The sequence below is a fragment of the Monodon monoceros genome, unplaced genomic scaffold, assembly GCF_005190385.1.
Source record: "Monodon monoceros isolate NGI ecotype Baffin Bay Population unplaced genomic scaffold, NGI_Narwhal_1 Super_Scaffold_4, whole genome shotgun sequence".
In the NCBI taxonomy this organism is placed as follows: Eukaryota; Metazoa; Chordata; class Mammalia; order Artiodactyla; family Monodontidae; genus Monodon; species Monodon monoceros.
The window spans coordinates 9,874,514-9,886,635 of record NW_021703781.1 but is presented as its reverse complement, the minus strand read 5'-3'; the positions used below and the strand labels follow the sequence as shown (position 1 = coordinate 9,886,635).

The 12,122-nt window shown below is 36.8% G+C and overlaps 1 protein-coding gene across 7 annotated transcripts in view; it reads right to left on the bottom strand.

Annotated features, from left to right (window-relative positions):
- The window catches only part of CSGALNACT2 (chondroitin sulfate N-acetylgalactosaminyltransferase 2), a 55,257-nt gene that overhangs the window by 23,044 nt on the left and 20,091 nt on the right, over nucleotides 1-12,122 (bottom strand). For 3 of the 7 annotated variants that reach the window (XR_003796983.1, XM_029244962.1, XM_029244961.1), the window contains exons 2-6: nucleotides 10,645-11,572; nucleotides 8,252-8,468; nucleotides 6,843-6,944; nucleotides 3,397-3,575; nucleotides 1,476-1,570 (exon numbers count right to left, since the gene is read on the bottom strand). Coding sequence is in view for 4 of the 7 variants with exons in the window: in XM_029244962.1 (XP_029100795.1) it covers nucleotides 1,476-1,570; nucleotides 3,397-3,575; nucleotides 6,843-6,944; nucleotides 8,252-8,468; nucleotides 10,645-11,305 (1,254 nt within the window). In the remaining 3 variants the exon portion in view is untranslated. Of the gene's footprint in view, nucleotides 1-1,475; nucleotides 1,571-3,396; nucleotides 3,576-3,615; nucleotides 6,945-8,251; nucleotides 8,469-10,644; nucleotides 11,573-12,122 lie in introns of those variants that run through there. The other 4 variants (XR_003796984.1, XR_003796985.1, XM_029244963.1 and 1 more) reach the window with 4 other exon arrangements.

Genomic DNA, 12,122 nt, shown 5'->3' with positions numbered 1-12,122 from the left:
TGTGTGTGTGTGTGTGTGTGTGTGTGTGTGTGTGTGTGTGTGTGTGTATGTTTATGTATACATGCTTTGCCAGGGGTTGATATGAAGATAATGCTGGCCTCTTAAAATATATTAAGTAGATCATATGGCATTAATATTATCTGTTCTTTGAAACTTTGGAAAAACTCACCAGTGAAACATATCTACGTAACTGCAGGTTAAATGTTTGATAACTGTTCTAATATTTTAAATTGCTCTTCATCTCTTCAGAGCTTCCATCTCTTTTATTTATAAAATACTAACATGAGCTTTTATAAAATATTAACATGAGGGACTTCCCTGGTGGCCCAGTGGTTAAGACTCCATGCTTCCAATGGAGGGGGTGTGGGTTTGATCCCTGGTCAGGGAACTAAGATCCCGCATGCTGTGCGGTGCAGCCAAAAATAAAGTACAAAAAAAAAAAATTTACATGAATTTAGTTCATGCTAATATTTTATAAACTCTCAAATCTTTCCTTTTATTTAGAATTTTTAAAACTTACTATATGAAATAGATTTCTCTTAATGTTTTCTTATTCTAATTTTGTACGTTGTTGTTTTCTATTTTACCCTGAATCTGCCCACTTTATGATTACATTTTTTCTGCACATAAAGAATAAGCTCCTATATTTGTCAATCTATTATTTTTGGTTCATTTATTTCCACCTTTATCTTTATGTCTTTCCTGGAGTTACTTTTCACTTTTTAAACATGTTAAATTGTCTTCTTAGTTCATTTGTTTCCTTTTTGTTTTTAATGTTAACAATAAAAGATTAGGCTAAATGCAATATAGTATCCTGGACTGGATCCTGAAACAGAAAGAGGAGGTGTAGTAGAAAAACTGGTGAAATCCTAATAAAATCTATAGTGTAGTTAGCAGTAACTTACCAATGTTAATTTCTTAATTTTGACAAATGAACCATGGCTATGTAAGATGTAAACAATAGGGGAAACTGGGTGAAGTACAGGAACTCTCTATACTATCTTTCCAACTTTTCTGTAAATCTAAATTATTCCACATTTATTTAAATTTTTTTCAAAACTTTTGTAACTTTGTCAATAACTGTAAGTTCTGATATATGGCATTCCCATTCCAAGACTTTCTAAGTAATTTCCCATAGTATATTATTCCTTCTTATTTATTTAGTAGTTTTAATTTCTAGTTAGTAAGGTTTCTAAAATTAAAATTTATTTTTAGTATTACTAAAAATAAGTTGGTAGAAATGACTGTACAATTTTCACAATCTAGAACCTGAATTTTTCTCTGTAGCCTGAATTTTTCTGCCCACCCCCCAACCCCCTGCCAGAATCACAGTTTATGGAGGGGGTACACTATGAAAGTGTGTTCATAGTAACTACAGTTTTTAATTGAAACTATGTTTTCTGTTTGTGAAACAAACATAAAGGAACCAGGCAAGGATCTCTGAGACTTTTCATAACCGATAGTAAGAGTCTTACCAGCTGCTGTTCCACAGGCGGGGGCACATCCAAATTGGCATAAACAATGGCAGGGTTGTAAAGACTAAACACCACAGGGTAAAACACCTTCTTACCTATAAATTAAAATATGTTTACATCACAAAAAGAAGTAATAAAATAAAGCATTGATGTTTATTGCAGTAAAGTCTTTACTACGACTTCGTTAAAGTGTTTCTTTGTTACACATGATGATCTTATTTTATTGATATTGTATTTTATCAATGTTCAGGTTACTGAAACCTCATGTTGATGAACATGATGATGATTTTATAACATATCAGTAAGTTTGGCTATGAAACTATAACCTTGCAAAAGAACAGAGAAAAAAAGACTAAAGGGTGCTTTATTCCCTTTTGACATGTTTATTCCCGTTGACTCTGGGGCGATGCACAAAAGCATTCTCTCACCTGTTCTGAGGTGAACCATTTATTAATCATTATGTCATCGAATTAGCAGTAACAGATGTAGGTTAACCTCTGACAATCACCAAGAAACTTAGAAACTTCTGTTAAACTCACCCTTCAAAATGAATCATAAAAACAGTGAATCCAAAGGATATTGTATAATGGATACATAAATAATAATTAGAATATAGAATTGCAGACAGATCTAAACAAGATTTGGAAAACTTGGGAAGATTGAGTTAAAAATACATGATGTGGGGTTCCCTGGTGGCGCAGTGGTTGAGAGTCCGCCTGCCGATGCAGGGGACACGGGTTCATGTCCCGGTCTGGGAAGATCCCACATGCCGCGGAGCGGCTGGGCCCGTGAGCCATGGCCGCTGAGCCTGCGCGTCCGGAACCTGTGCTCCGCAACGGGAGAGGCCACAACAGTGAGAGCCCCGCATACCGAAAAAAAAAAAAAAAAACCCACAAAAAATACATGATGTAATAGCTCCCTCAAAAGGCCTTGTCATTAGCATTCAGATTGTTAGCACTGAAGGGACCCTTTAAGGCTAACTAACTAGCCCATCTTCTCTCAATAGAGATCCCCTTGCTTAGACTGGCCTCAATCAGACGTGATAATATGTAGCACTCAGAAATTGTCAAGGACCCTGTAAGTAATGTGGCAGCCTTTTTATTACAAGATCCCCAGCAGATGTTCATCTCATCTTCATTAAAACCCACTTAGGGAAGGGGAGCTCAATTTCCCAGAGGCAAATCTATTTCTTTTACATTAAGGAAATAATGTAAAATATATATAAAATATATTTTTTTGCCTGGTAAAAAAAGGTCAATCTAACCCTCATTTACCCACTTGACTCTCAGAGAGTTCCTGACAACCATCCCTAACCAAACTGATTAATAAGAAGATAATAATTTGTACGATATGAGTAGTTCTATATAAAAAAACATTTACTATGAGATTTTTTTAATATAGAAAACTTCCTTTTCACATTTAAAATAATATTTGATATATAAAAATGTCATTTGCTCTTAACATTTTCAAAAAATATGTACAACATAAAACAAAGTATAGTAATCATCCCAAAATGCACAGTCCGAAGACCAAGCACCATCTGTATCTAGACCTCTGCGTGAGTGCATGCCTGCATTTGTGTTGGCACCACCTGCCTGAGGTAGAGTGCTTCTGAATCTCACACATCACATTATCACTTTGCTCTTTTTTGATGGGTGCTACTTCCTCCTTGTCAATTTCAAGATTTATTTCTTTGCATTTGTTTATTTGAATCCAAATGTATACAATGGAATCTGGCCATAATAGAACAAGGGGTATGAACTTCTTCAGAGGGGCAAATTTTCACTTTTCTACTTAATATTCCAGCTAAATTACACCAAATATAACCTTTAAAAAACATAATTAACTTGATTCAAAATATGGGATGCGCTGACATTGTTCTAAATTCTATACTCAACCCACCTACTAACATTTTACTCACCTGGCTCAGCATTTAACCGGCAGCTGTTAAGGAATTCGGCTGAGAAATATATATCAACATCGCAGAAAAACATCAAAACCTCTCCCTTGTCCCAAGCTCGGGCACCCACATTTAGTCCTCGTCCACGATTAAATTCTTCATTCAATGAGACCAAGGTGTAATTGTGAAAATTAGACTCACTATGAGGAAAGCACATACAACAAATGGTAAGCCCCACTTAAAGCTGACTCTCTTAACGCAACTTACAAAATATATTTTACCTTCAGGTATTTATTATGTTGGGTCTACATTCATATAAGGAAAGACAATGATCAGTTTCATGTGTATGATCATCATCAGGGACAGTCAACTAAATGCCCACATTTGAGGCAACATGCTAGTGATGTGAAGTTAATAAGTGTTGAGGGGCCACTACTCTTCAGGATCTTAAAAACCTATTAGGGAGGTAAGAAATATACACATGGAAAAACAGCATAATATTTGGTAATTAATAATGCAATCCACATGAATGATACATACAAAGAGTGCTCTTCTCTCTAGTTCTTCAGATCTTTGCTCAAATGTCCCCTTATCAGAGGGATCCCCTCATGCTACATGTGAAGTAGCCCTGACCTCCCTTTTCTTTAATCTCTATTCCCTTGCCCAGCTTTGTTTTCCTCAGTACCACCAGACATGTTTGTTTGAGTGTCTCCCACTACAATGTAAGCTCCATGAGAGCAGGGATTTTGTTTTGTTTATTACTATGGACACAACGCCCCTCAAAGGGTAGGAGTTCAATAAATATTTTCTGAATGAATGAATGAACAGCAGTTCTGAGGAAAAAAGATTGCTTTTGTCTGAAGTAGTTAGAGAAGACGTTAGAAACAGAATTTAAGTTATGCCTTAGTTAAAATCCTGAATTCAGTGGTGAGTGTAAAGGTCATTCCAATTAATTATTCTCAAAGGCAAGGAGGTAAAGTAGAAAGTTTTTTAAAGAACAGGAATCAGACAAGTCAAACTGGAACACAGGGATTCTAAAATGGAACAATGAGAGAAGACCAGAAAAGGGTCAGACTAAGGAGTACCTTCCATGAGAAGTTGAAGAACTTGGTCAGTGTTCTAAAGTCAAGGAGGAGTCAGGGTCTTTCCACCAGGGCAGTGGTTTATCACAGCCAAGTCCATGCACCCACAGCATCAGAATTCCCCGGGAACAGGTCAGAAATACATATTCTCAGGCCCCACCCCAGGCCCCTGAATCAGATACTAGGGGAGGAGCTGAGCATCTGCGTCTCTCCTGGGACAAGTCACTCCAGGTTACTGATGTTAAAGTTGGAGAACTGCTGCACTAGGGAACTGCTGGATCAAAAAAGGAACATTTTTAAAAGATTACTCTTAAAATAGTATAGAATGGGAAATGGAGAGACTGAAGCAAAGACTCAAACAGGGCATGGAGTGGACTCCAAGTACTCTGAGTGCCCATGCCTCCCCTACCCCCTTTATAGGTTGTAAATCTCTCCCTTCTTTTGGGGAAGCTGCTGATCACCACCTCACACTCCCAGCACCAAGTGGAGGAACTAATCACAGAATACCCCAACCGCAGTAATTTCCTAGGGGCAAGGACCAGACTCAAGCTGGGCTAATCAAAATACCCCCACCCCACCTGGCCATAGTGACTGGCTCAAGAGTGGGCAAAAGTCCTTCCCTGGGATTCTCTCAACTGGATCTGGGAGAAAGCTCTTTCCTCTCTGATGGCAAAGCTGAGAAGATGTGAGCCCAGAGCCGCCAACAGCCATATACCTCACATGTGGAAGAAGCCAATCTGCAACAGGAGAATGAAGTCAACATGCAGAGAAAAACAGACAAGAAGACAAGAGAATTCTGATGGTATTCAAGTCTCTGGTCCCAGTCCCTAAGATACCAAAGTTTTGGTTTTCTTCTCATTAATTTGGTTATAATAATCCCTTTAATTCTGGGAGTTATCCAAGATTCTTCAATAAAGCTCCCATTTTCCTCAACCAAATTCAAGATAAGTTTCCGTCATTTGCCACAGAGGAGTCTTGATTAATGCAGGGACAACTTCAGTAATACCAACGTGAGTCACTGGTACTTAGTAGGTGATCTGAAAATGGTAAGGAGGGAAGAGACAAAGGGAAGAAATGGAGGGAGGGGAGCGTGGGTTAGAGCGGTGGCAGCAGCAAGGAAAGGACAGAACAGAGGTCCTGTGCGGTGAGCAGAAACCGATTAATCAGAGGTAGAGAATGAGTGAAAGACGCTGGCCCTCAGACATCAAGCCCAGGGAATCATGAGAACCTTCGTCTGAACTGAAAGAGGGCCATCAGGAGGAGGAGCCAGTGAAGGCCAGTGAAGGCGGAGGAGGAGACAATGTTTGTTTTTCCTACTCCAATGTTGTGAGCGTCCCTTTGGGGTAGGGACTGCAACTCCCTCCTCTGTGCCCAGTCCTATCCCAACCACCCCAGTCAGACTCCCGAGCAGTGTACCTGGAACATAGTCGGTGGGACTCAATGAATGTTAGTTGAACGATTCGAGAAGAATGGCCGGCCAAAGCTGGACTCTTAGGGAATGGCCACAACTAGCAGAAAGGTAAAGAAGCAAGTAAAGGATACAGAGTTGATGTGGTCAGAAAAGTCAATCAACCTGTATCTTACATTATAACATATCTACATTTACAAAATATTTACATTTTACAAACATCAGAGGAGAGGTTCAAGAAGGAAGTACTGGTTAGGTATCAAATGTAAGAAAGCAAAGAGGATGACAGAGAAAAGGCTGAATTTGCCAGTTAGGTCATAACTCTAGGCCCATAACTTAGAGATGAAAAGGCTGAGAAGCTACAGAATTAATAATGGAGTATTAAGGAATTACTAATTCATTCATTCAAACCTCTGAGCACCTACTGTGTGCCAGGTACTACATGAGTTGCTTGGTTAGATAGCTACTGTTTTGTGAGGTTCAGATGTGAAAGGACAGAAACCTAATAGCAGTTACTGGGTACTCTAGAGTCAGGCGGGGGTCTCTTAAGGATAGGGGAGACCTAAGCATCATTTGCAGGGTGAGAAGGAACTTAGGAAAATGGAAGGAAAGAAAAGTGGCAAGCAAGAGAGACAAGCTCAGGAGATGATATCCAAGTGAAGGGATTAGATTTAGAAAAAGGGAAAGAGTTCAAAAAGAAGGAAATGGAAGAATAAATGGAGGCAAATATATACAAGGTGAGTGGGCCGCAGAGTGAGTGCACCCTAATCATGCCACACTGTCTAAGAGGTTAAGGGAAGATGAGTCATTTAGAGTGAACTTAGGGGTGAAATGAGGAACTTACCAGCACCACCACTCACATGCTCAGCCAACTTTTAACGGCAGCGATTCAAAATTATTCATTCATTAAGTATCTGAAATTCTCATTCTTCTATTATTATATATAAAGGACTTCAATGTGGACATGGCTCACCAACCTTGTGACAGATTCTAGGATAGACTTGACTTTAGATAGTCCTTCTTTACCAAAATACACCACTGTGAGATGAATTCTCTTGTCCTGATGAATACATACATCCCTAACAGAATTGAAAAATAAAGTTCATTCAGGAAAATATATGAGGCACTACTCATTCAGAAAGCAATCACATGAAGCTTTAACAAGAAAACAAATGAAGCGTTACTCATTTAGAATGAAATCACACAAAGCTTTAAGTAAATATAAAACTGGCAATATTGCTGAATTTTGCCATATTTCAAAACATTTTTGGAACTTTTGCTTTGGTATTGCCTTCAGAAGCAAATTATAAGCTACTCAAGGAAATAAGTTCAATCAGTTCAAAACCAAATAAATAAATAACTCAAGTTTGGGGTCAAGAGTTACTTTGTCTTCAGATTGGCTAATTAGAGAAATTATACTTATCATCAAGGAGTAAATATTTGTCATGACTGAGATTAGTAACTGTAAAGAATAATGTAGCATCTGAAGGTAATTCCAAGAAAGGCAATTAAAAAATGCTTTAGGAAATCAGATCTCAAGCGAGCAATTTCAAAAACGTAAAACTCATTTGGAAGCATGACTTCTAGATATTCTGCAACAGAACTGTGTTAACTAACTTTTACATCCAACAACTTCAATGAGAACAAAGACTGGGACTACAAAGAATTAAAACTATCATATTAAAGTATTAAAAACATGACAATTGTTCAATTAAAACAAAAAAGTAAAACTTTCCTCAAATCGTTACCCTAATATGTAGTTGTTAATTTTTTAACACTTCAGCATTTAAAAATATCCAAATTTAATGATTAAGAAAAAGAAAAAAATTCTTTTAAAAACTGCTATAGTCTCTGCTTCCCAAGACGGAATAACATTCTCCCACATTTACTTGAATATTTGTATTTCTAAAATTTCTTTCAATTTTGAAATTCAAATTGTTCTCAGGGAATTTTCTGGGGAGATAGTAATGCTCTATATCTTAACTGGAGAGGCAGTTACATGGGTGTATACATTTGTCAAAAGTCATGAAACCTCTATCCTTGGAATATGTCGATTTTATTGTATGTAAGTTACACGTCAATAACTTTATTTTTAAAAATTCAACTTGTCCTAAAATGAATTCAAACACAATTATAAAGGTAATCAAATTTAGTTTCTAATAGTCACCCTCAATTTACTTCACAGTTCAAGCTGTCAGTAACACAATATACTATACATGCCTTAAGAAAAAAGGGAATATCAAAACATAAAGTTCCCTAAAGCCAAAAAAATTGTTCTGTAATTCTAAGTAATCATACTCAGTGAAGGTAAATTAAATAAAATGGCATGAAATGTGCTTTTTTTTTTTAGGAGCACTCAGTCAAATCACTAAGCCCCGGGAGTTACCTGAAGTTCTGCATAAACTGTGCAAATGCTTCGGTTCTTTCAGCAAGCGGCACAATGATATTAATAATTGATCTAGTAATGTCAATCATCTCGCTCTTCACTTTCATGAGAGGTCCAAAAGGGCGGAAGAGAGTCACATGTCTATATTCCGTAAGGTCTGCTTTCTTAAAAAAGAGTTCATACAGTGTGCCCTTATCTCTCTCAGTGCGATAATAACCTAAAGGAAAGAGTTAGGAACAAAGATGTCTCCATGTCAAAGTTTACAAGTTCAATATGACTACTGATTTTACTCAAAGATCAAAAGTGTGATACCAGACTTGTAGGGTTTTTATATATTTGTGAAAATTTTATCCCCACAGTATAGTCAACAACTGTTTCTTTAAAAGGAGAGGTTAAAAAAATGTTCACCACTCTGCTATATTATTCAACCCATAAAATATGCTCCAAATGACAATGATTCCTTTTCATACATGACTTTAATAGCAGAGCCTATCAACACAGAAACCAAATGATGAAAATAAAGAAAATACTTCTAGCAATATTAAATTCTAGACCTGACAGTCAAATCATCTATTACTTGGTTCAGCTTAACAAAAATGAATTGAGTGCATTTGTGTCAGGCACTGATGGTATAAAGAAGGCTACATGGTCCCAGTTTTTTGGAAGGGTCAGTCTAGTGAGGAAGACAGAAAAATAAAGAAATAACAATATAGTGATATACACATGCAAACACACAAGACTCTGGATAGAATGAAGTCAGACAAAGAAAAATCAGTATAAATTTAAACATGGTGATATGAGACACCTTTGGGAATAAAGTATGGAAGTCTATTGGGCAATCTGGTTTTTAAGTGTGACACTCAGGGGAGAGGTTAGACCTATAGATGTGTGAGTCAGTCAATATCTGGAAATAAAATGGTAAACAAGATTGACTGGTCCCACTCCTCCTGAGGCTTACAGTGTATCAGGAACTACAAATCAGGAAGTGGGAAATGCCATATACTATGACAAGTGCTATGAGATGGGACACAGGGTAGAAGAAGTACTGCTATCTTAAACTTGCAGGTTGGAGATCACCTCCCAGAAGAAGCGACATCGAAGCCGAAGTCTGGTAGAGAAACAGGAGTTACTAAATCATTGTCAGTAATTATTTTTTTTGATGAGGGAAGCAGCACAGTGGAGGAAAAGCAAGGGACAAAATGTGTTCCATGCAGAGAAAAATCCTGTAAGTGACAGAATTCGAGGAGAGTTATAAGAAAAGCAGAAGCTGCAGAATATAAAACTGGCATAGGTTCCTTCCTTTTTAGGCAGACATGAAGACATTTTACATATCTTAGTTATCTTATTTCCTCTGCAGCTTTCAATTCTGCCATAAGCTACAAACATACACAGTGAAAAGACAAAAAGCTGAGCTTTCAGAAAAATTACAAGCGTTTTGAAAGAAACAACCCATCAAAAATTGCAGGAAGTGACAGGGGAAAAGAGGTGGCTATAGGGAGAAGACAGCTAAAATGCCACAGAAAAGCACAAGGCCCTCCCTGATGGCCTCCAAAGGCTCAAGGTATCATATTATATTACAGCAAGTGATACCCGTGATGATTTAGGGTAAAAAAAAAACACAAACTACACGTGGTATACTGTTTACAGAATCGAGCAAAGAGAACTTTCAAGACATATTTGTATCCAAAATGGTTTTAAGTCTACAATTAAATATCTAGCAGGGGGTATTAAGATGGAGATGGGTTGGGATTTATAATTATTCCTGTTTATATTAATCAACAAATTTCTTAAATTTATTGAAGTGTTCCTCAACTTTTGAGTCACGTCCCATTTTGCAATATAAAAATCCTATGCCCTTTCTGCAGCCTGTATTAGGAAAATAGGTTTATTTCTTTACTTTTCCAAATGCCAAATATGCTTTTCAAAACTATGTATGCCTCTTGATGTTCTGACATGTGTTTCTCCTCAAAAATACAGAACAATCACTAATCTAAATTAGGCTCTTTTTCTTTCCTTTAGCAAATGGTTTTCAAATCTTGAGCCTTAGTTCATATATTTTAAAAAATATAAAAAACGAACATCAAGACCAGTTAAGACATGAATGCAAATACATATACGTGCAAATACATATACAATCCTAAGAGCCCTTCAACTTGGGGAGTATTTTGCTATATAAACTTAGATTTATTCTATTTCCCTGGTCCTTATTTTCTATTTTATCATGATCACATTATAACTTTTTCTAAAAAGCCACTTCAAATTCTTGGTGGAATTTAGTGGGTAAAAGTTTAAATGTTTTAATACTGTGGATAATGACTGACATATTACCAGCATACAATAACAGAATTTTGTCATACTAATGTAACTATGGACCAACACTGTTTTCACATTACCTTCTATGAAGTCATTTTCATTAAATACCAGTTTTTCTCCAAGGGGACCATCCTCATCTTCCTGTTCATCGTCTTCATCAGGATTATTAATGACCTCCAAGCCAGCTTCAATAACTTCTACCAATTCATCTCGCTTATCTTTTCTAACTGGTTTTTCCTCAGGATGGCGAGTGAGACCCATTTCCAACTGGAATACTTTCATTAAGGTAAAACTTTCAAAGGGAATGACTCCATACTCACTAGGTAGTTTGGCTCCTATGCTAACTTCAGCTTTGTCAATTTGTGAATGAAGAAACTCTAAAAGATCACTAGGTGCTTGCTCTTTGTTGCCTTGATAGCCTATGCCATTAGCCCCTACATTCTTTCTCTCTTGCAATGATCTCATCTTCTCACTCATTTCTTGCAATTCTTGTTTTAATTGGGCAATCTGGCGCTTCAGACTGGTTGCTCTGGTTTGATAATGTTCTTCTTGCTCCTGTAGGAGGGCTTGATAATACTCTTTACCATAATTTTCCCCAACGATACCAGGAAGAGATGCATTTCCATCAGTCTGGGGGGCACATTCCAGAAGGTACAAAAATAATATTAAACTGCAGAGTAAAGCGAGACCCAACAGTAGCCAGTGGGTCCGGGTCTGAAGAATCAATCCTCTTCTAGGCATTCTTATTAATGTAGACTTGCCTAATGAGATGTGCTCTTTGCTTGTTCATACCTTTTGCGAAAGGTTATAAAAAAGTAAAAACAAAATCAGGATTTCCATAAAAGGTACCAAAATGAATTTGGCTGTAGCTTAAAAAATTTCTTCCTTCAGCAGTGAATTCTACTTGCAGAAATAATGCCTATTTCCTATATTGTTACCATGATATCCAGAATAAGGAAATCTGATCTACACAATCAGATAAAATCCATGACATGGGTGGTGATTTTTCTGAAAGAAACAGATCAGAATCAATCAGAATTTTGTTTCTTTAAGTATATCACACTGTTGACAGCTTCAGTAAACTTAGCTATGTGACTACCATAGGCAGAGCACCAGGAGAGGCACTAATACAATATAGAATATTCAGTAAACGCTGGGAGAAAGTACTAAGAAAAATACCTTATGAAACACTAAAATATCACATGTAATACTTTCAACCATAATGTCTACACATCCATAAACTGAATGAATCAAAGAAACATTAAACTTATGTTTAGCATAGTTTGTGTTACAATAGATAGATTCTATTGGTCCCTAACTATTTGAAAATTACATCACGTATAACTCTTTATTGACATAATATTTCAATTAACTCGCCATTTCCCACCTATAACATATCACCATTTGGGAGCTGAGTTTCTATAAAATGTTTTTGTTATGTTGATAATGGCTTTCTAGAGAGAGATATTTTCTTCCAGTTTATTCAATTCAAGCATTCTACTTCATTAATTTCTATAGCTCAACTCAGTCAATCTAAGAGCCTTAAAATTAAGTTGGG